The sequence below is a fragment of the Manihot esculenta genome, chromosome 1, assembly GCF_001659605.2.
Source record: "Manihot esculenta cultivar AM560-2 chromosome 1, M.esculenta_v8, whole genome shotgun sequence".
In the NCBI taxonomy this organism is placed as follows: domain Eukaryota; kingdom Viridiplantae; phylum Streptophyta; class Magnoliopsida; order Malpighiales; family Euphorbiaceae; genus Manihot; species Manihot esculenta.
The window spans coordinates 17,088,100-17,115,149 of NC_035161.2; the positions used below are offsets into that span (position 1 = coordinate 17,088,100).

Here is a 27,050-nt window from a genome sequence, read left to right on the forward strand (position 1 = left end):
CACATGGAATGCATCACATCACAAGTAAATCACCCATCTCAGACGGACGGATTCAAAACTCCCTCTATTCTGTGCCCGGCCCATAAAGGAGCTCCTCAGGACTTTATCACACCCTTTATGGTGCGCTGTGCCCGGCCCTCTCAGGGCTCCTCAGGTCTTTATCAGAGGGCTAATGAATCCAAACTATGTCTGATCCGTACAAGCATAGAATAATGCAATGCGTCACATTAGTGTAGTCTAGTGCACTTAACCTATTACATATCATGATGCATGGAATATGCTAAAAGCATTGAATTGCTCAATTTAAAACATTAAGTTTAGTTCCACTCACCTCTGGCTGACTCTGAACTGACTCTGAATAGTCTGAAGCAGTGCTCACTGCTGCTCTCTTCGGTTCCTCTGGTCTGTTCCTACACAGGTGGACTCAAACTGAGGGACCAAACTAACTCTAGAACAACTCTAGAATACTCCCCAAAACCCCCTTAAAACATCCTAAAAGAATCACATAAACCATGCAAAAGAAGGCTGGACAGGGCACTATCGGCGGCAGGTTCGGCGGCCGAAAGTCCCTTCCAGAGCCGAACCTCAAGCACTTTCGGCGGCACTTCGGCTGCCGAAAGTCCTTTCCAGAGACGAAAGTCTCTAACCTTCGGCGGCCGAAACCCCCCTCCAGAGCCGAAAGTCCAAACTTTCGGGGGCAAGCTTAGGCAGCCGAAACCACCTCCTTAGCATGTTCAGCGGCCGAACCCTCTTTCGACGGCCGAAACTGGATTCTCCAGTAAGGCAGAAACGTGTTCTGCTTCATGCAAACCAACCCAAACTTCACTCAAACATGTAACCAACAATTTCACAACCTGCATATACTCAAGTATAGGCACAAAGAGGTCCAAAACTAACTTAAAACTCCAACAAACATCACAACTAAACACATAAGCATGCTTTGACCACAAATTAACCAAAAACTCCTCTTAACCTAAACATGCATCTCTACCCATAAAACTCCATAAAACTTGTATGAAGCATGAAAAGAAGTTCAGGATCTTCACTTACCTCTTATAAATAAGAAGATAAACGATCCCAACGTGGAGATCTGGAGAAACTCTCCCCTCAAAGTCTCCAAGTACAAAACTTTTGGTTGAGTTTGCTCAAAAGCTTCAAAACAACATAAAACCCATCAAAACTTTGAAAGATTTGAAGAAAACATGAAGAGCACCCAAGGAAGAACATGATCTCACCTCTGTCTGTGACTGGAAAGAAAAATCTTATCCATTCACCGACGTAGGGCCTTTTATAGGTGGCTGGCCAGACCACCTTCGGCGGCCAAACATGAAACCAAAACCATACAACGTTCGGCGGCCGAACTTCATTTTCGGCGGTCAAACCTTGCATTTCTTCCTTGGCTCTTTTCTTTCAAAAACTCATTTCCTTTTGTACTTAAACCATTAAAACATACGCACATCCTTTAGAAAAACATAGCTACTACCCTTCTAGAGGGTTTCGACATCCGAGATTCTACCGGAAAGTAGAATTCCGATGCCGGACTCTAGCCGGGTATTATATTCTCCCCCCCTTAAGAACATTCATCCCCGAATGTTCCTTACACAATCAAACACATAAAAAGGAGGAAAACTAACTGTAAAACAGATATGGATATTGCTGAAGCATAGACTCCCGTGTCTCCCAGGTGCACTCTTCTAGATTGTGGTGGTTCCAAAGGACTTTCACCATTGGAATTTCCTTGTTCCTTAGCTTTCTGATCTGCGTGTCTAGGATTCGCACTGGCTGCTCTACATAGGTGAGATCTCCAAGGATCTCCACTTCAAGCTCACTAAGAACCTTACTCGGATCCGACACGAACTTCCGTAGCATAGAAACATGAAACACCGGGTGAATTCTTTCCATAGAAGCATGTAAATCTAGTTTATACGACACATTCCCGATCTTCTGCAAGATCTCAAAGGGTCCGATGAATCATGGAGCTAGGTTACCCTTCTTCCCAAAGCGAACCACTCCCTTCATTGGAGACACTTTCAACAATACCATATCACCTTTCTGAAACTCTATCTGCTTCCTGCGGATATCTGCATAGCTTTTCTGTCTGCTCTGAGCAGTCTTGATTCTCTCTCTGATCATGGGCACCACTCTGCTGGTGATCTCTACTATCTCCGGCCCTGCAAGAGCCGCCTCTCCTACTTCTTCCAAGCAAACAGGTGATCTGCACTTCCTCCCATACAAAGCTTCATAAGGAGCCATTCCTATGTTAGCATGATGGCTGTTATTGTAGGCAAACTCCACCAAGGGTAGATGCTGTCTCCAAGAACCGCCAAAGTCTAACACACACATTCTGAGCATATCCTCTATGGTCTGGATGGTCCTCTCTGACTGTCCGTCAGTCTGTGGATGGAAAGTAGTGCTGAAATCTAACCTTGTACCCATAGCACTTTGCAGACTCCGTCAAAATCTGGAGGTGAACTGAGGTCCTCTATCTGAGACTATAGACACTAGAACTCTATGCAACCTTACTATCTCTTCCAAATAAACCTGTGCTAACTTATCCACAGAGTAAGTGCTCCGAACAGGGATGAAATGAGCAGATTTCAACAGTCTGTCCACAATCACCCATATGGAGTCTAATCTGTTGGACACTGCCGGTAAGCCCACTAAAAAATCCATAGCTATGTTCTCCCATTTCCACTCTGGAATCGGCAGTGGGTTAAGCATTCCAGTCGGCTTCTGATGTTCCATTTTCACCCTCTTCAGACCTGCCCATACCCATGCTTTCCTCTCTTTGCTGATCCATATCCATAGCCTCCCTCACTTCCTCTGAACTCCCTCCTCTTTCTGCTCCTCTTCTGCTCTCGTCAAAAGACCTTCTAGGGTCCCTTGACGTACCCTCCCTACTTGATCTCTGAGACATTGCCCTTGGCAACGCGGGAGGACGAGCAGCTACACCCTCACTTTCGGGTGGGACTCCAGTCAATCGTGCAGATCGACGAGTTCCTCTCATCTTAACTTTCTGGAAAACAACACATAACAACACACATCAGCATATAAACATCACATATCAACGATGCACATGCATAAGTCATGGCATTACACATCATATAATAGACAGGACTCAACATCCTATCCTAGTGGACATGTTTGCCTATTGTGCTTGACCAACTATCACCTCTATGAGCCCGACACACTCTCTAGGTCCGACCGTATGAACCTAGGGCTCTGATACCAATCTATAACGACCCGAAAATCGGACCGCTACCGGCGCTAGGATCCAGGTCGACTTAAGGTCGCCGGGACTCGTAGCAAGCCTGTTATACTCTCTGAGTACCTGTAAAATCTCATACATGATCATACATTTTCTATAAAAACATAAAACTTTACTTTGAAACAAGGCTCAACCTGTGCATGCACTATCTCTGTACTACAGAACCCCTTACTAGAGCTCTCATCAATGCTCTAGACAGGTTCAACTCATACTTTGTTAAGCCTGGTTTTCACATACTCATAAAAAAATTTACATAAAATAAACAGACCATGTATACAAAAAGGATTTACAACATGGGTCAAGAACTATACTCTACACTATACGATACTAACACATTTCTTTACAATATTACATGTCCACACTATGCTATTACAAAACTCTTTACTCTTCTTGTACCCTGCTGAACTTTCCCTTAACTCTGATCCTGCAAGACTGGGGTTAAAGGAGAGGGATGAGCTATACTAGCCCAGTGAGTAGAACAAATAAAACATGTTAATAAAACATGCTCACATGGAATGCATCACATCACAAGTAAATCACCCATCTCAGACGGACGGATTCAAAACTCCCTCTATTCTGTGCCCGGCCCACAAAGGAGCTCCTCAGGACTTTATCACACCCTTTATGGTGCGCTGTGCCCGGCCCTCTCAGGGCTCCTCAGGTCTTTATCGGAGGGCTAATGAATCCAAACTATGTCCGATCCGTACAAGCATAGAATAATGCAATGCGTCACATTAGTGTAGTCTAGTGCACTTAACCTATTACATATCATGATGCATGGAACATGCTAAAAGTATTGAATTGCTCAATTTAAAACATTAAGTTTAGTTCCACTCACCTCTGGCTGACTCTGAACTGACTCTGAATACTCTGAAGCAGTGCTCACTGCTGCTCTCTTCGGTTCCTCTGGTCCGTTCCTACACAGGTGGACTCAAACTGAGGGACCAAACTAACTCTAGAACAACTCTAGAATACTCCCCAAAACCCCCTTAAAACATCCTAAAAGAATCACATAAACCATGCAAAAGAAGGCTGGACAGGGCACTTTCGGCGGTAGGTTCGGCGGCCGAAAGTCCCTTCCAGAGCCGAACCTCAAGCACTTTCGGCGGCACTTCGGCTGCCGAAAGTCCTCTCCAGAGACGAAAGTCTCTAACCTTCGGTGGCCGAAGCCCCCCTCCAAAGCCGAAAGTCCAAACTTTCGGGGGCAAGCTTGGGCAAGCTTAGGCAGCCGAAACCACCTCCTTAGCATGTTCGGCGGCCGAACCCTCTTTTGGCGGCCGAAACTGGATTCTCCAGTAAGGCAGAAATGTGTTCTGCTTCATGCAAACCAACCCAAACTTCACTCAAACATGCAACCAACAATTTCACAACCTGCATATACTCAAGTATAGGCACAAAGGGGTCCAAAACTAACTTAAAACCCCAACAAACATCACAACTAAACACATAAGCATGCTTTGACCACAAATTAACCAAAAACTCCTCTTAACCTAAACATGCATCTCTACCCATAAAACTCCATAAAACTTGTATAAAGCATAAAAAGAAGTTCATGATCTTCACTTACCTCTTATAAACAAGAAGATAAACGATCCCAACGTGGAGATCTGGAGAAACTCTCCCCTCAAAGTCTCCAAGTATAAAACTTTTGGTTGAGTTTGCTTAAAAGCTTCAAAACAACATAAAACCCATCAAAACTTTGAAAGATTTGAAGAAAACATGAAGAGCACCCAAGGAAGAACATGATCTCACCTCTGTCTATGACTGGAAAGAAAAATCTTATCCATTCACCGACCTAGGGCCTTTTATAGGTGGCTGGCTAGACCACCTTCGGCGGCCAAACATGAAACCAAAACCATGCAACGTTCAACGGCCAAACTTCACTTTCGGCGGCCGAACCTTGCATTTCTTCCTTGGCTCTTTTCTTTCAAAAACTCATTTCCTTTTGTACTTAAACCATTAAAACCTACGCACATCCTTTAGAAAAACATAGCTACTACCCTTCTAGAGGGTTCTGACATCCGAGATTCCACCAGAAAGTAGAATTCTTATGCCAAACTCTAGCCGGGTATTACATAGTTGAATGTTGGTTAGGATATTTGTTAGTCCGTAATTGCTGGAAATATTCTGACCTAAGAACACTTGGTGTAAAAACTAAGGAATTGCATGATCTAGCAACATCTCAAGCGTTTGAGTAGCTAGGATTGGATCTCTCTCATTCTTTATGCAATTGACAATTGTTTTGATGCCTATGGCCCAAGAACGTTCCTTGGCAATTTATTAATTAGTAATTGATTAGAGGACGTTCCCTAATTGATTTAATCATAAGGAGAGACATGGTGGTGACAAGCGTTTTCCACCCCCATAACTAATCTATTGAATGAATTAGGAAAACCTAAGTTTCAATGATCAACCCAAACAACCAAAGTGGATCCATATCTTCAACTAGACTTTTCTCATATTGATTTCCTCTTTAGTTTTAATTACTTGCTGTTTTAATTGTTTTCAATAGTTGTTAGACAATTCAATCTCAAAACCCTCCTTTTTACTTTTATTGCACTTTACTTTCATTCAGCTTTCAATTACTTGCTTTCAATTGTGTTTTCAATTAGTTCTCTTGGTCTTGATTGGGAAAAATAAATAAGTAATCAATTCTCTGTGGATTCGATCCTTCACCACTATCTGCAGTTGTAAATTGTAGATAACCAAGAAGGTTATTTTTGACCGGCTTCGACAACCGCACTGTCAGGTGTTGAATGAATACGAAGATAGAAGTGGATGAAGCTTAACATACCACTGTCCAGCCTAGGATAATAAACAAGGGCGTTGTTTGGGAGGCAACTCAAGATTACAGGCTTGCCCAAGCCTGTAGAGTCACAAGTAAGTTTTCCTTTTAATTTTTGTTTTAAATTAATTTATTTGTTATTTTTGGAGCAGATTGGATTTTCTAGGCAATTTGAGACTTTAGGGAACCTTTTTGGATGTAAGTTATTATTTTTAAAATTGCTCCCAAAGGAAGGTAAGTTATGTTCTACTTCATCTTATTTTCTACTTCAAAAATATAAAAAATAAATAAAAGCAAAAAAAAATTAATAAAAAATATATAAATAAAATGAAAACCTAATTCTTTCTCTCTCCTATCATCTTCATCTTCTATCTTTTTTTTTTCCTGCAGATGGCCAGCGCCGCCTCCTCCCGCGTCACTTCCTCCACCACTAGAGCTTCAAGCGGGAGCCACCGCTCGTCGCACCGCCAGTAGACCACGATCCCATAGAACGCGGCAACCCGGCCTCGCGCGCGACCGAACCAGTGGACGCTCCATCATCGCCGGTCACGCGTCCCTCCACTGATCGCGAAGCCTGTGCAACCTTTATAGTCGGACGCAGCGCCCCCTTCGCCAATCGCGACGTCTTCACCGCTAATTGCCAGCCTAGCCACGCCTTTTTTGCCAAATCGCGAGTCCAGCCTCACTGATTGCCACCTCCTCGATGCCGACACCGCTGCCTCCGTCGCCATCCACTTCCTCGCCGAATGCAACCACACGCCAGCGTTTGCAGATGAGATGATTTATGATGATGAGGAGGTGAAACCTGAGATCCTGAAGCACCTCCAAGACCGAAAAATGCAATCCAACCACCACCAGCTTGAGTTCTATGGACTTACTCTTCAAGGAAGTTTTCTTCAACTTACTTTTATTTTATTTTGTGGACTTCCCGTTGATTGAATTTTTTCCGCATTAAGGACAATGTGAGGAGTAAGTGTGGGGGGAGATGTGGTATGGAAATTGAAGTGTTTTTTTTTTTTGTGCTTGATGAGATTGATTGATGATTGATGAACATTCTGAAATTTTTGAGAATTTTTATTCTTTTTGTCATTTTTCTGCCATTTTTCTTTGAGTTTTTAGTGTTTGAGTTAGAGGCTTGCCCAAGTCTATAAACACTTGATCTGTTTTTATGATTCTCAGCAGCTTCTCAGCACTTGTACTTTAAATTATTTCTTAGATTTAATTTTTATGATTTCTAGTATTGGCATCATTTTTTTTTAAAAAAAGTAAAACAATAATAAATAAATAATTTTTTTTTACAGCTCCTTACTTGCCATGAGAAATTAATATATCATTTATCATAGAATTTAAGTTCTTAAGCCATTTGTATGCTGGCTTAAATAGAATAACTTTATCATTGTTTATTTTATTAGTTTTATTTTTAAGGCTTGTTTTGAAAGCTCATGATGTATGGTCCTTATTTAAATAGTTGGGTAATGAATGCATGTTCTTTTAAATGAGTTACTGCCCTTTGTTGAGAATGAATTAAAGGATATTTTCTAGACTATATGTTTATGTAGAAATTAAGGGGTGTCATCAATGAAAAATAAGAAAAAAAATAAAAATCAGAAATAAATGCACTCCTATGATCCATTCCTCTAGTTGCTTGATCAATTGGTTACCAACCCGATGGCCCAAGTAGTGCGGTACTTGGTGACCCCTTAAGGTGATTCCGTATGGAGAAATCGGTGTTTGGGAGAGTATCACCCCCTTTTTAGGCCGTTTAAAAACTCGCCCACACCTTTTTATTAGGTAACTATGAGTGGAGCTAGTAGCCACTTGAGCTGAATCACCTGTGGCAAGTAGCCCAATAACCATTTGTTTCACGTTCACTTTATCGATTTCAGGCAAGATATAGTAGGAAGTGTAAATAATAAATAATAAAGCCCTAAATCTTTAAATTTTATTGGTCTAGTTAAGAGTTCCTAAGATTCTATTCTTTAAAAAGGGCAGTTTAATATTATATGGAATTCTAATATTTTATGTGCTTGAAAATGAATTGAGGACCAAATTTATGTCTTGAGAAACACATTTTAAATGTGAAACTTGTTGAAGTGAACTTTGGTGAAATTAAGCTATTTCTGCTATCATCCTATTGCATGACAATTTGGTTATTTGTTTTGGACAAATTAAATTTTAGATTGGTTGAGGACAAGGCTGTATTTTATTATTTCATTTTAATTTCTGTGCTTGAGGATAAGCAAAGGTGCAAGTGTGGGGGAATCTGATGAGTTGCAAAAACTCACAATTTTTTCCTCATTTAATTCCTTGATTTTACTGTAATTTTGATATAAATATTTAATTTTAATTTGAATTTGATTTTGGACAGGTTAGTGAGCAGAAGTTGAGAAAAGGAAGAAAATGCTGAATTAAAGAATTTTTTATACTGGGAGGCTACAACCTTGACCAAACCTGTAGCACGCGATAGCGATAGGGAGATAAAGATAGATTTTGCCACCTAAGCAAGGATAATATCAGCTTCAAATGGGTCAAGTTGAATCAAACTCAATCAGATTAGGATAGGCATAAGATTAGGATAGAGATAAGATAGAAGGAGTAGATTTTATTTTAAATTATTAAGTTTTATCTTTTTGTGCCTATATAAAGGCTTCTAACATTAAACTTAGGAATCATATTCTACCTCTCACTCTCATTTCCTCTCTTGCTGCCCCCCACTCTCTTCTTCATTTTTTTTCTTCTTCTTTTGCTTAATTGTTATAATTTTATTATGGCCATGAGTGGCTAAACAATTATTTTTCAGTTGAAGGTTAAATTAAATTGAGATTTGTTCAAGTTGTGAGGTTATGCACTACAACTCTCTTCATCTTATTTTTATTTTCTACTAATTTTTGAATTCGAGGAACACCACCTCCATTGTTGTTTTCTTGAAAATTCAAGGGGCCCATTGAATCTCTCGAAAACATAACATATTGCTAATTAATCTAATTAAATCCGTAATGTTTAATTAGATTAATAATAAGTAGCAATTGATATATTAGTTTATATTAAGAAATTAGTAGATTTGATTTAAATAAAACACGTGTTTTTATTGATCAGTTTAGATTCTTCTCTCTTAATGCAGTTGACTAATTAAATCTATACGCGTGTTAGAGTCGTTAGTTAACTATGAATTAATTTAAGCGCGAAGCGGATTAATTTATTCGTAAGGAATAATTGGTGGGATTCGCGTATTTGACCACTATAACCAAACAATAGATAATAACATGAATTATTTTTCTGGCCAATGATCATCTGCAAAACACCTCAATTTGATTACGTTCAGCTGAAAGTTTTAATTAATTATTTGTTTCTCAATTTTCAATTACATTATTTATTTGTTTCTCAATTTTCAATGTCTACATGTTCTTGTCAATTTAAAGAAGGGAAGTAAATTTTAAATTGACGGATTCGACACCCGTCAAGAAGTGCTTGAAAATTTTGTTAAGAATTGAAAATAGCTTGTGGGGTTAAGATTTGAGTTTATATAAGTCTATTTTGAATTGTTTACAGATAGGAAATGTCAAAAATATTAGGAGACCATGCCTGATTTTCCTTTAAAAAAATGCTTGATTTGAATGTTAAACAAATAAAAGGAAATAAATATAAATGTCATTCAATGTGGCATCACCAACTTGGTTTATCACCTGAACGGATAAGGAGTGTTATAAGACTTTTCGATATGGAATTAAGTTTTTTTAGGTCAGTGATAGACATTAACAAATTGTTATTAGGCTCGAGACCCTGTATGGTTGCTATTAAATTTATGTTTATATAGTTTATTTATTTTATCTATAATTAGTATTTGATAGATGTTAATATGTCTTTATAAGTAATCTATATTGACCGTCGTCTTTCCTTTAGCTGAGCCAACAGTGGTTGAGTCAATAAATTTGTGTGTTAAATATTAAATATTTTATAATTTTAATATTATTTATATATGTTTGATATGGCCATGTCTTATGATTTTTATGTAAATATTTTATTTATATAGTTAACAATATTTTAATTATTACATATTTATTTTTTATTATTGCCTGTGAATTTTTATTGAGGATAATTTGTAATCAAGTCAACGAGTATATATGTAGTATATGGTGAATATAGATTAGATGAAAAGATCGAGTTGAGTTAATCTTACTTAGAATATGATCCTTATGGATATAGAAAATTATGATACATTATCTTGAGTTGAGCTTATCGTCTCTTATATTTAAAACTAAAAAGAATCGGTTTGAGTTGGTAGCACTGTACCAATTGGATTCAGAGAGTTGTGATGGTGCATGCACAAGCGTGTGTGATTTCTTGTTATCGTTTTATGTGAATTTCAATTAATTATTTTAGATATATATTTTTCGTACATTTCATTTTAGATTTTATTAGTTTTAGATAAATTTATAAAAATTATATTAATATTCAATATATGAACTCACTGAGTGAATGCTCGATTTCGTTTATTTTTTTGGATAGTAGGAGTTTTTTTTCTTAAATTAAATACTTAGTTTATCATTTCATTTATTTATATAATTTGTCTCCTCTTAATACTCTACAGTGACATTAGAAAATATTATCTTAATTTATGCATATGATACATATCAAGGTTGCATTAGGCTCTCCTAATTAATGAGTTATGTATTAAGTTGACTAGACTTCTAAAACTAAATGGTGATAAATACAAATATTTTATATTATATTTTTTGAATTTATTTTAATGCTTGGGCTCTCTTAATAAATGAGTTATATATTGGATTGAGTGAGACTCTTAAAACTTAATGGCGGTAAATACAAATATTTTAACATGCAAAAGAATTTTAATATCTTTATTTTAGTCCAAATTACTATTTTCATATGCAAATTTTTAAATTCTAAGTAATTTTCATAATTTTCATTATTAAACTTATCTAAAACTTTAAATTTGACATATAGAAAACAATAAAATTTTATTTTAGCCATTGTCTTGAATTTTCGCCAAATTATATATTAATATTAAATTTTTTTCATTTTATCATTTTTTTCATTTATTCTAAGTGTAAATATTCACTATAATTTAAGTACTATTTACTTGTCTAGAAAAATTGACCATAAACCTTTTTCTTCAAAATCTCAACTCTTTCTTCTCTTCTTTTTCCTTTTTAAGCTCCCTTTCTTTTCCTTTCAAATTTTCCAAATTTTTCTCAACTTATTTTCATGAATCACAAGAAAATAAATCAAATAAATCCGATTTCTCTCTTAACAATTCTTGTAAATATGATAATAAACCCTTATAAATTAAAATCTCCAACGTACTTTTAAAATTTCTGGTCACTATTCCCTCTTTCTCCAACCTTGAATTTCTCTTCATCTCCTACTCCTTTCTTGAATATTTACCTAAGAAAGGACTTGGGTAAAGTGAAAAAGTAATTTTTGCATATTAAAAAGGAAATTTAGTATGAAGGTGGTGGAGAGTGGTGGAGAATTTTTCCCTCCATACGGCAAGGAGGAAGGAAGAAGAGGAAGATGGGGATGGGGATGGGTTGTTCTAGATATTTTTCACTTTTCTCTTTTTTTTTTAAAAAAAAAAAAATGGTTAGAAATAGACCAAGTGTTAAGAGTCTATAGTAAAGTTCATAATTATACATTGACCTTACATTTCTTCCCTATTACACATTTTTTTTCAATTTTTTATTTATTTAATCAAATATATCCTTCCTAAATTTAGTCTAAGATAATTTATGGCACATTTTTCTTTAATTCTATTTTTTTAATAATATCAAATAAGTTCATAGATTGATTTTTTTTTTCATTTTAACTTTTCACCATTCTAATAGATTTATTTTAATTTTAAATTAATTATTTGATCATTATTTGAATAGTACTATTTATGGATGGTAAAAATGCCAAATGCCTTTTGGATAGTACTATTCACTTATCAGAAATTGTATTATTTATGACCTGAATTTTCAGGGCATTACAACTCTATTCATTTTGACTTAAAAAAAAAAAAAAAAAAACTCTATTCATTTTATAAAAGATTCCGTCCTCGAAATTTTACCTGGAATAAAGAGCTGAAGATACTATTATTTTATTATTTATTTGCTCTCTTGGGTGGCCTCTTTTACCTTATGGTTTTTTTTTTCCACATGACTTTACCAAGATGAACGTTTTTGTTCCTTACTAACTCCTTCTTCTTCTTTTTCTTCTTTTTTTTTTTTAATTGGTCAAGTTTACCCGATTACAAATAATTTTATATAGAATTAATATATAAACAATTACATTTCTTCAACACCTATTCGGCCACTTCAATGGTTTTCCTATCAAATTTTCATTTTTAATCCATATAAGTTTAATATTATGAAATTTAACCCCAATTTCAATTTGTCATAGATTAATAGTAAAACTTCAATTTTACTCTCCATGGTATTTTGGTCAATTTATTTCAATTATACTGAAAATTTCTTTTTGGTCCAATTATTCTACACTATATTTAAATTTTAATCAAATTACAATTTTATTAAATGAAAGTGATAAAATTTCACTTAAATCCTTGTTATAAAATTTTGGCCATTTACATATTTGTACTAAGAATTTTTATTTCTTAATGCTATCATTTGTTCAAGCTTTAAACATGCACTATAATTTAAATATTATTTGTTTAAATCTATTTCATCAAGATAACGAAATTTTAAATTTAACATGATTGAGAATTAAGAATTTATTTAAGAAAAATTGAGAACAAACCTTAAATTTTCAAAATACTATTCACTCCTTCAAAACTTCTTTTACTTTTCCTTTCATGTTCCCCAAAATGATAATTTAATTAATTCATCATGAAGGTTAAGACAATATTTCAATATTAAATAATCTTTATATCAAAATATGACTTAGAAGATTGGTTACTAATATGTTCTAGTCTATTTCATCTACTTATAATTCTTCCTTTTCTTGTTTCTCTTGTATAATTCTCTAATACATTTCCTCGTAAACTCTTTTTAGACGAACTCCTGTCACTACAAAAAAACTGTGAAATTGCGACCAAAATTAGCGATCAAATTTTTTGGTCGCTATATAGCTACCAATCAGCGACCATTCTGCGACTGAATAAATAAAATAATATTTTTATTTAACAAAATGCTTAACGACCAATTTTTGGTCGTTAATTGGTCGCTATTTAGCGACCAAATATAAAATGGTCGCTAATTTAGCGGGAATTAATGGCGCGAGTTATTAGCGACCATTTTTGCGACGAAATTGCGACAACTTTTTGGGCTGGGATATTTAGCGACCATATTTAGCGACTAAAATAATTAGTCGCTAAATAACGACCAATCAGCGACCAATCAGCGACCATTTTATTTTTAAAATTTTAATTTAATTTTTAATTAAATTTTATTTTATTTAAAATTTTAAATTAAATAATTTCAATTCGGTATATAAAACTACGTCGTTTTAACAATTTAAGGGATGCTCTAATCTAGGGATGTAAACGGATAGGGTACCCGTGAAAATTAAACTACCCGAACCCGAACCCGATTTATATTAGTAATATCCGAACCCGATTAAAAATTAATTTAAACTATCCGAATCCGTTCCAAACTCGATTATTATTATCCGAATAAAACCCGAACCCGTTTAATCTTATATATTTTAAATAATAATTTATATAAAAAATATTTTTCATTAATAATTTTCATATAAAAAATATAATATTTCTAAAGAATATTTAAATTTAAATTTTTAAATAAAAATATATAAAAAAAATTTATAAATATTATTATAAAATATAATTTTTTATATTAGATTAATTATTTATATAAACGGATTCGGGTAGTGGGTACTCTGTACATGAAATCCGAATCTGATTCGAACCTGCAACAGGTATTATTTTTAAAATTAACCCTAATTCCTAATCCCTTATTTGTAATCTCTAACCCTAATTCCTAATTAATCCCTAATCTATAATAAAATTAACCGTAATCTCTAATTTCTAATCCCGAATCCCTGATCCCTAATTCATAATCCCTAACCCTAATCCCTAATTTTAATCTCTAAAATAGCGATCAATCAGTGACCATTTTATTTTTAAAATTTTAATTTAATTTTTAAATAAATTTTATTTTATTTAAAATTTTAAATTAAGTATTTTCAATTCGGTATATAAAACGACGTCGTTTTGACAATTTAAGGGATGCTCTAACCTAGGGATGTAAACGGATAGGGTACCCGTGAAAATTAAACTATCCGAACCCGAACCCGATTTATATTAGTAAGATCTAAACCCGTTTCGAACCCGATTAAAAATTAATTTAAACTATCCGAATCCGTCACAAACCCGATTATTATTATCCGAATAAAATCCGAACTCATTTAATTTTATATATTTTAATTAATAATTTATATAAAAAATATTTTTCATTAATAATTTTCATTTAAAAAATATAATATTTCTAAAGAATATTTAAATTTAAATTTTTAAATAAAAATATATAAAAAAAATTTATAAATATTATTATAAAATATATTTTTTATATTAGATTAATTATTTATATAAATGGATTCAAGTAGTGGGTACCTGTACATAAAACCCGAATTCAATCCGAACTCGTAACGGGTATTATTTTTAAAACCCAAACCCGATCCGTTTACATAGCTACTCTAACCTAATTCCTAAACCAAATTATCCGAATAGTAACCCATTCCCGATTGCTCTTTTCCCTTCCCTCCTCTGCCTTGCCTAAATCCCTAAACCAAAGTCTAAACCTAATCAATTCTTCATTTTTATTCAATATCAATCCCTTGTTTTCCTCCCCTTCTCTTTACCGAATCTGCTTTTCCCTGTCCCGACCTACCTGCCGTCGGCCATCTGCTCTCCCCATCGGCTGCCATCTTGCATCGCGAACGGTATTAACGACACCCTACTGCCACCTTGTGTCGATTTTCTACTGCTCTAATCTACCCATTGGTTTCCTCTGCTGTGTGGCTGAGTCTTTGAGGTATTTTACCTTGAATCTATTAATTAGTTTTGTTTTAAGTTGAAGCAGTTTGTTACCTTTTTTTATTGTGAATATATATTTTTTTGTGCTTGCAGTGCAGGTGCATCAGTATTTTTTAACTTTAATCATTAATCTCCACTCCTGGTGAGCCTTTGAGATATGCTGGGTTTATATATTGTTAGTGAGATATCCTTTAAGTTATGCAAACTCACAGTCCTTTCCCTAATATGAACCCAAATCCTGCTAGAGAAAAAACCACTATAATTAATTCTCTGTGCCTCCCCCGATTTTATGCATGTTGTCCACTCCAGTTGTTTTGTTTTTCCTTTGCAGTTTCTTTTGTTCAGTGTTTCTTTTTGCTTGTAGGTAGAATTGAAATTTTTGAGAATGCTAAGAACGGTCCCTGAAATTTCCTTACAGTGTATCCCAACTATTTTGGGATTAAAACTAATTTAGATTTGAATTGAACAGTTAAGCTATATATATATATATATATATATATATATATATTGGATTTGCTGCCATTGTGTCCTTCAATTTTTCAATATGTTGATTTGAATTGGCATTTGATTGATCAAATAAGTTTAGTCTAGAGTACTCCATATTCCTATCAGCTAATGACTGTATATGCATGTTCTTTAGTTGTTTTATTGATGATTTTGCTGAAAACTTTTCAGGTAAAGCATATGTACTGGTATGCAGTGGGGGATAAAGTTTCTATTTGTGAATGTAGGTGCAGTAGAGCTCGATTACCACCAAGCAGGTAAGAAATAAAATTTCAATTATTCCATACAGATTATTCATGATTCTTATGGGATGATGCAATAAACTTCATCCCATTTATTTCAATTGGCTGAGTTGAATTGTGCTTTTCCTACTTTTTTGTTTGTATCATTTAATAGGCAGTCTTGGCCTTAGTTACAAGCTTACATCATATGTTCCCATATTCTTGGCAATATCTCAGTGGCATTTCTGATTATTTGACATTCTGGCCAATGGTATTGATAGTTTGGCACTCTGTAGATGGGACATGCTTTTGGTGAACATTTCAATAATACCCACCTTCATTTTTGTGTCATACCCATTTGAAATGGGTTGAACTTTGAAGCTTCCTTATTCTTGTAGATAGTAAATTGCAACTAGAATTGTTTTCTATGTTTCATGATCATAACACCATGTGAAATCATTATGCTCCTTAAGAAAATTTTCACTGTTAATTTTTTGTGAAATGTTGCTGCAGATTTTGGCTGTTTGAGCCTCGTTGTGATATGCATGATATAGGCGGTTGGTATATTGAAACATTTGGTAGAGATAAGAAAGGTCGAACAGTTCTGTCTCAAAGGTATTGGGATGGCTTTGATGAAAGTGAACAATATGACAAGTAAGTTGATAACAATCTTCACAAAAATCTGAGCCAAATTGCAAAATTCTTCCTACTTTGCATCAGTAAACTTTGGTTGAGGTGGGTTTTACTTCTGCACTTGTTGGCTTTAACAACTATTCTGACATGAAAGTTTAACTTCAGTTGAACTAATATATTAACACAAGTAGTTTTTTTTTTTCTCTAGAACTGTTGAGAAGTTAAAAAATAAAAATAAAAGGAAAAACAAAACAAAAAGAAAAGGATGCTGGGGTCTTTTAATTTATTTTTTAAAAAAAAAACTTGAATTTGTTCTAATGTTTCCTCTAATTTAGGATCATTTTTTGGATTATGTCTTACTATGGAGCAGCAATTTAAAACATGCAGCATATTTAACCTATTTGTCATATGGTTAGGTACATGATAAACAAAAAAATAGCTGAAAGGTAAACGAAGAAAAGAAAACAAATTAGTCATCCAGGAAAACCTAGTTATCCATATTATTTATTTATATGATTATTGTACAACATTATTGCCTTCATCAATATTAAACGCTAGCTCAAGTTTTGTTTTATACCATGGATTATTGATTAACTTAGGATGTTGGATTTTGATTGCTGTGAATATAATTTCACCTTGTGTGATCTTTTCTCCAAAAAATAATTTAATTTATCATCAATTAGTATTTGGAATGATCCTGTCAAATATTGAATTTTTTTTGTTTGAGGTGTTTGTTATGGTGAGTTTGAGGTGTGGGTACTGATTCTTAGCTGAGGAAGCATGGTATACACTTCATGCAAGGACTTCTTTTTCCTTCTCTTTCTTTGTATTTTTGAAACTCCAGTTGTAGGTGAGTTGATTTATGTTGCATAATTGCACTCTTTAGGACATGAATAATTCCCTTCTGTTATTTATATAATTGCAGGAGACTCCATCCAGCAATGTATTTACTTGCTCTTGCATATAGAACATTAGATCTTGAAGATACAAAAAGAAGAAAACAAGCATTCAAGAATTTCATTGAAAGCCAACTGTTTAGAGTTTTCCATTGGTGCAAGAAACTTGTTTAGGAGTGATCACTAGATCTTAAAGATGCAACATATGGTTACCTCTCTGGCTTGATTGGATACTTCTTTTCTGAGGTGGTGGTGCTTCACCATTTAATTGGCTAAGTCAATTGCACTAGCAAGTAGCAAAGCTTTCTGGATGATGAATTCATACCTTGTAAGAGCCCAACAATCTGTCACGAGCCAGGACCTGCCAGAGGAAAAAGGAGACTCGTTATTAGTATTTGCATATGATCAACATTTTATGGCCTGCAAAGCAAAAAGAAAGATAGTCAATATGTCTTCCTTAGTTGCTGAGTCATTACTTCTATCTGTCTCCAGGCTAGACAAATTAACTAACAACTTTGGTGGAACATTTCTGAAAATTTTATATAGATTCCGGTTGCTTTCATTTTTATTAAGTTAGTTTTTGCTTTTTCACAAGATTGTGACATTTTTCTTGTTTGACGTTATATCTCAGTTAAAGACAAGGTAATTGAGTTAGCGCCAACCGGTATATGCTAAATTGAGGAAAATTTTGGCTGCACGTTGGGTACAAGTGTTGCAAACTGGTAACTTGAGCTTATATTTTACTGCTTTACATTCTTAAACATTAAAGCATGTCATATTGATACTGAATACTTTTATGCATTTTCTTTGTCTATATATTTTGTTTAGTACTCTAATAGTTTTGTTTTAGGAGCTACAAAACCTGTTGTGATGCCTTAATATTTTTCTCGCAAATGAAATGCTTAGAGAAAGAGAGAGAGAGAGAGAGAGAGAGAGAGAGAGAGAGAGAGAGTGCTAACCTCCGGTGGCTTCACCCACATTTGTCCGTCATACCATCCACTCTCCTCATAGGGAACCACTGCTGATAGAAGTCTATCTCCCACATAACTCCATCCCTTCATATGCATGTTGAAAATGAGTTAATACTTTCAATAGGATTATTATGAACTTGTGTCAATTAAAATTTAAAAGGGCAATAACTCATACAATGGCAATCCATTTTGATAGAGTAAGCAGTTCTACTAATTATAGTATATGTTAGATAAAATGTTCCTCCTTACAGTATCCATTTCAAATCCTGGGCTAGATGTTTAGTATATCATGCAGAAATCTGGTTTCCAGGAGTACTTTCTTAGGGGTGCAACTATCTTGTAAGTGATTTTGGTGGATAACAGGTAATTGTTAGAGTTCAAGGTCCAGACTCCAGAGTATTACTAATGCCAGATTAATTATCAAATTCTTCCTTGAAACGTAAAAAAGCCTTGAAAGCTGGCATTTATTGTAATGCCCTTTGCATAAATGTAGGTGGCGTTGTTGTATGGTCGTTGGTCACTTTACGTCTAACTTTGTTGGATCAATCGGATATGGTCTGCTGCTTATACTATATATGGAGTTTGCATTTGGACCTGTGATAGGGACGGGAAATACATGTGTCTACTCTTTTCAAAATTGATCCAGAATTTATACTTCTTATGACATATAGAATGGTCTATCAACAAGGTAAACTAGCTTTAATATGTAGACAAATCTAAACTTGTTCATTGTGTGCCTATTTGGGGAAAATGCTGCTATTGTCTAGTCTAATTAGGTTAATTGTTCTTGAAGATCTTTTATCTTGATGGTCTGTCAACAAGACAATTGAACTTAGATAATTAGAAAGTTCTGCAACTGCTGCTTGGCTCTGTGTCATGTATTTAAATACTTTTTTGGTACACAAATAAGAAAAGCGTTTGCTAGTTTAGTTATTCTGCAATATGCATCACCAGAAAATGACAAGTAACTAATTCTGGTAGGCTTCATGTACTGATTCTCAGTTGTGTGATTGATTTTAAGTTGTTGATTGATTTTCAGTTGCAAGTATGATTCTGATATCTAGGTGATTCTCACAAGGAAATTGTTTATGATTCTCAGTTGTGTGATTGATTTTCCTATTATGATATCTTGCAAGTATTGTAAATGTGATATCTTGCAGATATTATAATTGTCATATCTTGTAGGTATTACCATTATTTCTTACTTTAGTATTCAAATTGAACTGTTATTCTGTGATTTTCTAGGAAAATTATTTGAAGCTAAAAGAACAACATTCAAGCCAGAATGTGGGATCAGATCATGTTGAAGGAGATGGAGGAACTATTAATGAGGATCAATTGTTCATTACTGCAGCAGGAGGATGGCAAGGAAGTCGAGTTTATGGTTTAGGTAGTGCTGCATCTTCTGCCTTCTCTCAAACAGGAACTGTGGGAAAAACAACAGATGTTCCATCATCTGAGCCCTGATATTCCGAATACTATATTTTGTAACTTATAAATATTATCTTTTTGATAAGAAACAACACTAAAATTGATTGTTTTTTGAAATGCATTGTAACTATTATAGAATTCCTTTTATACCCTATGGCTAATATCTTTAGCATTTTATTCAAAAGAATATAAACTTTTATTAGGAGTTCTCTCATAGCATTAAATAGATTATTGTGATTACCATACTCGACTATCACCTCTATCCTCTAAAATATGTTAAATGTCGAATGATATTCTTTACCAACCTATAAAATCTGCATTAGAGATACATCATGACCTTAACTTATATGGCATGTACATTTGCTTATACTTCTCCTTTCTCCTTAATACCTAGAACCGCTAAACCTTAGCTATGATACCGCTAAATGTAACATCCCCTACCCGGATATTTAATTAGCCGAGCCGGAGATGTCATATTCTATGATACTTCTCTTATTTTTTCTTATAATTAATATATGTAATTCATGTTTATTTTTTTATCAAAAATTCGGCAGAATCTTCTATGTAATATGAACCTAATTCTATCTGTAAATAGTAAAATCATACTTCTATAAACTCCAACCTTAACCTCCAAACTTTTTTCAATAGACAACACAATTTTAACTCAAATCAAACACTTCATGTGCTCTCTTATTAATCTCAATGCAAAAGCTTATACTAATAATTATATATTTACTCAAAAATTAAAAACTACAAATATATCTAATTCACAACCATATACAACTTCATGTCTAAAACTTACATGATATATTTTCAAAATCAATATTACACAAAATTTGCAAAATAGGCCTAAAGATGGCTAATGATATAACTCTGGTTATGTCGATGTAGATCTTGATCTACTACTCCTTGGAACTATAACCTGCGCTAGAAAAAGTAAATTCCTATACACTAAGTAAATTGTTTAGTGGCTCTCACTTTTCTTATAAAATACTTTGCAAAGGAAATTTGAGAGGTTGTTAAATTATTTTTTTAATTACAATGTAACAACTTTTTTAATTACCATGTAAAAAGAAATAGAACATAAATTATAAAACTTAAATGAAATATACATTTCATTCTATTTTAGCATCCAACTGAGTAAATAATTTAAACCAATTGCTAAATTATTTTATTCAATAAATAACTAGTAATATATAACTTTTTACATACAATTAAAGTCAAATACTTTACCATATTCTTAATAATAATGGACACTTTATACGATAATTTCTCTTAAATTGATAGTTTAATTAATAATAAAAATATAACTTTTAAAACTATAGCATGTAGTATTCTGCATTGTTTAAGAAAATTTCAAATATCTTTTTAAATTATTTGTCTGTAACAAAATTTTTAACGTGTAATTGAGTTAAAATTGTCTTAATCTTTTTTAAAGTTAAATTAATAATACATGTTCTACTATCCATAAATTTAATAGATATTCATATTTAATTCCACACACGTACTTTACATCTCAATCTATTTCATATATTAAGAGAAATATTATTTATTTTATACTTTTCTTCATAAAATATTTCCTTTCGATTATACAAATAAATTAATAATCGAATAATATTCTCCTTCTGTCTTTTTTTTTATTTGGTTTCTTTAAGTTTTAAATATTCCTCATGTTCTTTTAAAATACTAAACTATATAAAATATTTACTTTAAGTTTATAAATATGAGTACTCTAACTATTTAGATGAAAAAACAATAATATTAAAAATATTTATTTTAATTCAATAAATAAATTTTATTCTATACATTATTGAGAAATTTTTTGTACAACGTATCAATTTCTTTAGACATGTACCTCTTTATTAATTTTATTTTTTTATGATGATTCTATTATTTTTCACTTATTAGAAATCTTTTAGCTTTGGCCCTATAAACTCTAGCAAGATCGTAAAGTCAGATAAGGGAAATTGTAATTGTAGGGCACCAAGTGCCAAAACTGTAGGACTTGAAAGCCAAGACGGTAAGACTCGAGAGCCTATACTGTAGGGTATCCCAATATTGAGTATCGAAATCTACATAGCTTATAGTGCAGTACTGCTAAATTTGTATATGACATGTTATACCCTTATATTAACTACAACTCTCACCAAATTTACTAGGCTAAGAATTATCATTTATTATTCTTTCCTTACTAGAATGCATATGTTTTTCAATAACATATGTTTCATCTTCAATTAAACGATAATATTGTAGCTCATGAATTTTATTTTTCAATATGTTTATTTATTTCATATTACATATGACACGTCTCATGTAAATCATATCATTTTATGTATGTACAAATTTTCAATTGCATCCATCATTTGCATATATTTTTGAAATCCTTAAATTATTTAACACTACAAAAAAATTAAATATATAAATGGATTTATCCGTTTATAAATTATGAAATTCTGTTTGTAATTTGATTTACAAACGAATAATAAACCGACCTTTTTCCATTTGTGTAAATCTTATTTGTAATTTTTTTCAAACAAAAAACAATCCATTTATGTTGCAAACGGATCCATAAACAGAATATCCTCTTGTGATACAAACGGATTTGGTATCAGTTTGTATTTCTTGTTTACATAATTCTCTCTTATTTATAAATAAAATTGCACATATGAACAGACAATCTGTTTGTAAATCCATTTATAATGCAAACTACTAATTTATTTGTCAATCTGTTTGTGATACAAACAGCTAATATGTTTATATATCCATTTATGATTCAAATGGCTAGGAGGGTAATTAAATCTAGCTGACATTTTCAAAATTCAAGCTTGTTTATTAAAAAATATATATATATAAGCTCAATCTCAATTTGTGAAATATTTAATGAACTCAAGTTAGATTGGAGCTCAACACGAGTGAACTCGTATTCAAGCTTGAATATTAACTAGAGCTCAAAAATAATTTAAAATTAAAATTAAGTAAAAAAATATTTTAAAATTAAAATATTTAAATTTTCTCATGAACCCCATATGAGGGTTCCATAACATGATAAAAATCATGCACTAATATTAAAGGAATGAGGGACCTTCCCTTCTTATAGGGAAGGAGAACTTCTCATCCCTTATAATTTACCGATGTGGAATTAAAATTAAATGAGTACAAACGGATTTACAAACGGATATAAATCTATTTGTAAAATTAATGGACACAAGCAACTTTTCAAACAGACGTATAATCCGTTTATAAAATTAAATGCATACAAGTTAATGTATAATCCATTTGAAAAATTAAATTGACATAAATGGATTCACAATCAGACGTGTAATCTATTTGTAAAATTAAATGGACAAAAAGGGATTTACAAACGGATATGTAATCTACTTGTAAAATTAAATAGATAGAATTAGCTTCACAAACGAATATATAATCTATTTGTAAAATTAAATATACATAAAAAAATTTTCAAACGGATGTGTAGTCAAAAAAAATTTCAAACGGATGTGTAGTCCATTTATAAAATTAATTTGAAAAAAATAGATTAAAAAACGAATGTGTAAACCATTTATAAAATCAAATAAATGCAAAATAAATTTACAAACAGACATGTAATCCTTTTGAAAAGTTAAATGGATACAGATAGCTTTGTTACAGATAATATTGGTTATATTATTTGTTACTAAATAGCTTTATTAGTTGTATTCTAATGATAGTCTTACACTCTTATACTTATCCTTTGTAACTACTCTGTATACAGAGATGTATAAATAGAGTTGTACTATTCAATACGAAATATATAGAAAAACCTAATTCTCTCTAGTCTGTTTTGTGCCCCTTATATTGGCCATAGGCAATCCTCCCCCTTAAGCTAGCTTTTGGGGTGAGTTAGGCCTGGCCTAAATTTAACTTGGTATCAGAGCCTCCCCATCCGATGTTAGGCCTCCCATAAAATGTGTCACGCACCAGTAAAATTCTGGGCGTGAGGGGGTGTGTTGAATCCCACATCGGTTGTGGAAAGGGGTAATGTGCCCCTTATATTGGCCATAGGCAATCCTCCCCCTTGAGCTAGCTTTTGGGGTGAGTTAGGCCTGGCCCAAATTTAACTTTTCCAATTCCCGTTGCAAACTCAAGCTCAATCATATCTTATGTGTTCCTGACATTACAAAAAATTTGCTCTCTGTCCAAAAATTTTCTACTGACAATTCTGTTTTCTTTGAATTTTGGCCTCATTATTTTGCAATAAAGGACCAGTGCACCAAGAACACACTGATGCAAGGCCCAAGTGAAGATGGCATGTACAAGTTAACTCAGCTCCGGCCACCTCCCATGGCAAATCAAGTTTCAGCAGCTTCTTCAATGGACGATTGGCATCGGCGGTTGGGTCATCCAAACTATCACAAGCTATCTGCTTTAGTTAGGCAGAATAAAATATCAGTTTCTGATACTGAGTTGAGTCCTTGTTCTAGTTGTCGATTAGGCAAATTGTCTCGTCTTTCTTTAGTGTCAAAAGAACATACAAGTCAACAGCCTTTTGATATTATTTTCTCAGATGTATGGGGTCCTGCACCTGTGCAATCTAGTTTGGGTCATCGTTATTTTGTTCTATTTATTGACGATTACACTCGTTTTACATGGGTTTATTTTTTGAAAAATAAGAGTGAGGTGTATGATGTCTTTCTTCAGTTTGAGCAGCTTATCAAACGCCAATTTGGCAAGTCCATTTTAGCCTTTCATTTTGATTGGGGGGGTGAATACCAACGATTGAATCACTATTTTAAAGCTACTGGTGTTGTACATAGGATAGCTTGTCCATACACTCATGAACAAAATGGTACAGCAGAAAGAAAAATTCGGCATCTTGTAGATACTGGTCTAACTCTTTTAGCTCATGCCTTCTTACCCTTAAAATACTGGAATTATGCGATTGAGCAGAGTGCTATATTGATTAACACCTTACCTTCAGATGTCTTGAATAAAACTTCACCCTTTTTTAAGTTGTTCTCCAAAGACCCAAATTACTTGTCTTTTCAACCCTTTGGGTGTAGTGTTTTCCCATTGTTACGTCCTTATAATAAGCATAAATTCAGTTTCAGGTCTACTGGGTGTGTATATCTTGGGCAAAGTCCTTTTCATTCTGCCTATAGATGTTTGGATTTTACTACAGGGCGTGTGTACTTGGCAAAACATGTTCGGTTTGTCCCTAAGGAATTTCCCTTTTCTAAGTTATCTACATCAACTAATATTGCCGAACCACAGACGGATCCAACATGGCTGCAAGTCACTTGTACATCGTCCTCTTCACCAATGCCTACATCAGGTACAAATTCTCCTTTTACTCCTTCTTCACCACATACTCCAGTTCAGCATTTCTCCCCATTTCACAATCAAAATTTTACAGAAACACTTTCCCCATCAGCACAATCTACAGGCTTACAGATTGTAACTGATATTGCTTCTCCTATTCCTCAAATTCGAACACATCATATGGTTTTAAGAACTAACCCAAAACCAAATAGGAAGTATGCTTCTGTTGCTCAATTCGTGTCATTTCAGGAACCAAAAACATTCTTTCAGGCTAATAAACAGCAGGAATGGCGTGATGCTATGAGAGAAGAAATTTCAGCTTTGCTGAAGAATCAAACATGGATACTAGTGCCACGACCAGTAAATGCAAATGTCATTCAAAACAAATGGGTGTATCGGATCAAGCATCAATCTAATGGGCATATTGAGCGTTACAAAGATCGTCTAGTTGCGAAAGGATTTACACAACAGATGGGTCTTGATTACACAGAGACATTCTCTCCGGGTGTGAAATTCACCACTGTTCGTATTCTTTTGGCTCTCGCTGTATCAAAAGGATGGGATATGCGGCAATTAGACATTTCAAATGCTTTTCTCCATGGTTTTTTAACAGAAGATTTATATATGGAGCAGCCCAAAGGCTTTGTTGATAGTACTAAGCCAGATTATGTTTGCAAACTTTAGAAATCTCTTTATGGATTAAAACAGGCACCGCGGGTCTGGTTTGAAAGACTCAAGCAATTTCTATGTTCTCTTCAATTTTGCAGCACACAGGCTGATCATTCTTTATTTATATACACCAATGGAGTTGATAAATTATTTGTGCTTGTCTATGTCGATGACATTCTTGTCACAGGAACCAAATCTTCAATCATTGATTGGTTTGTTCATAAGCTGGCTGCTACCTTTCCTGTTCGCGATCTTGGTGAGATAAATTACTTCCTTGGAGTTGAGGCCACAAAAACGCCAGATGGTTTATTGCTTTCTCAAAGCAAATATCTCTCTGAAATATTACAAGCAACACAGATGGAAGACTCCAAGTCTTGTGCTACACCTATGGCAACTACACCAAATCTTAGTAAACAAACAGGAACTTTATTGCATTCTATGACAGAGTATAGACAAGTGGTTGGGGCTCTACAATACTTAACTCTTACAAGACCTGACATTGCCTTTGCGGTTAACAAATTAGCTCAATTTTTACATTGTGCTACAGATGTTCATTGGCAAGCATGCAAAAGACTACTACGTTATCTTAATGGTACAGCTACTCAAGGTCTTTTGCTTCGTCCTTCATCAACATTCTCACTACAATGTTATTCAGATAGTGACTGGGCTGGTTGTCCCGATGATCGACGGTCAACCGGAGGCTATCTAGTTTATTTTGGTGGTAATTTAATCTCCTGGTCTAGTAAGAAGCAGCCAACGGTAGCACGATCAAGTACAGAAAGTGAATATAAAGCTATTGCGAATGCCACTGCTGAGATAATGTGGGTTACTACTCTTTTACGTGAGATTGGATATGCTCCTGCAGCATCTGCAACTTTATGGTGCGATAATGTTAGTGCTATCTATCTGACTTCAAATCCTGTTTTCCATGCTCGAACAAAGCATGTTGAAATTGATTATCATTTTATTCGAGATCAGATACGACTTGGCATTGTTTCTATTCGGTTTCTTAAAAGTGCAGAGCAACTTGCAAATATCATGACTAAACCTTTGGGGCAGCAACTATTTTCAACTCACTCATGCAAGCTTCAACTGCAGTCTCCTACCGTTCAGCTTGAAGGGGACTGTTACAGATAATATTGGTTATATTATTTGTTACTAAATAGCTGTATTAGTTGTATTCTAATGATAGTCTTACACTCTTATACTTATCCTTTGTAACTACTCTGTATACAAAGATGTATAAATAGAGTTGTACTATTCAATACGAAATATATAGAAAAACCTAATTCTCTCTAGTCTGTACAAGCTTCTCATACGGATGCCTAATTCCATTTGTAAAATTAAATGGATACAAATGGACTCGC

At 33.8% G+C, this 27,050-nt stretch overlaps 1 protein-coding gene across 6 annotated transcripts; it reads left to right on the forward strand.

The window, feature by feature from the left end:
- The first annotated feature begins 14,671 nt into the window (after window positions 1–14,671).
- Window positions 14,672–19,736, forward strand: LOC110618705. Of its 6 annotated transcripts, none has more exons than XR_006350242.1 (6): window positions 14,720–15,058; window positions 15,154–15,202; window positions 15,736–15,821; window positions 16,299–17,268; window positions 17,344–18,036; window positions 19,531–19,736. XR_006350242.1 is itself a non-coding variant. In XM_043955145.1 (6 exons), the coding sequence occupies exons 2-5, from the start codon at window positions 15,745–15,747 to the stop codon at window positions 17,704–17,706; spliced, it is 366 nt and encodes a 121-aa protein (XP_043811080.1). In that variant the 5' UTR covers window positions 14,723–15,058; window positions 15,736–15,744; the 3' UTR covers window positions 17,707–18,036; window positions 19,531–19,736. The 6 variants fall into 6 exon arrangements, 1 of the variants encoding a protein (XP_043811080.1); XR_006350243.1 differs by having other exon boundaries at window positions 14,722–15,058; window positions 16,299–16,520; XR_006350240.1 differs by having other exon boundaries at window positions 14,723–15,058; window positions 16,299–16,439.
- The last annotated feature ends 7,314 nt before the right edge of the window (window positions 19,737–27,050 follow it).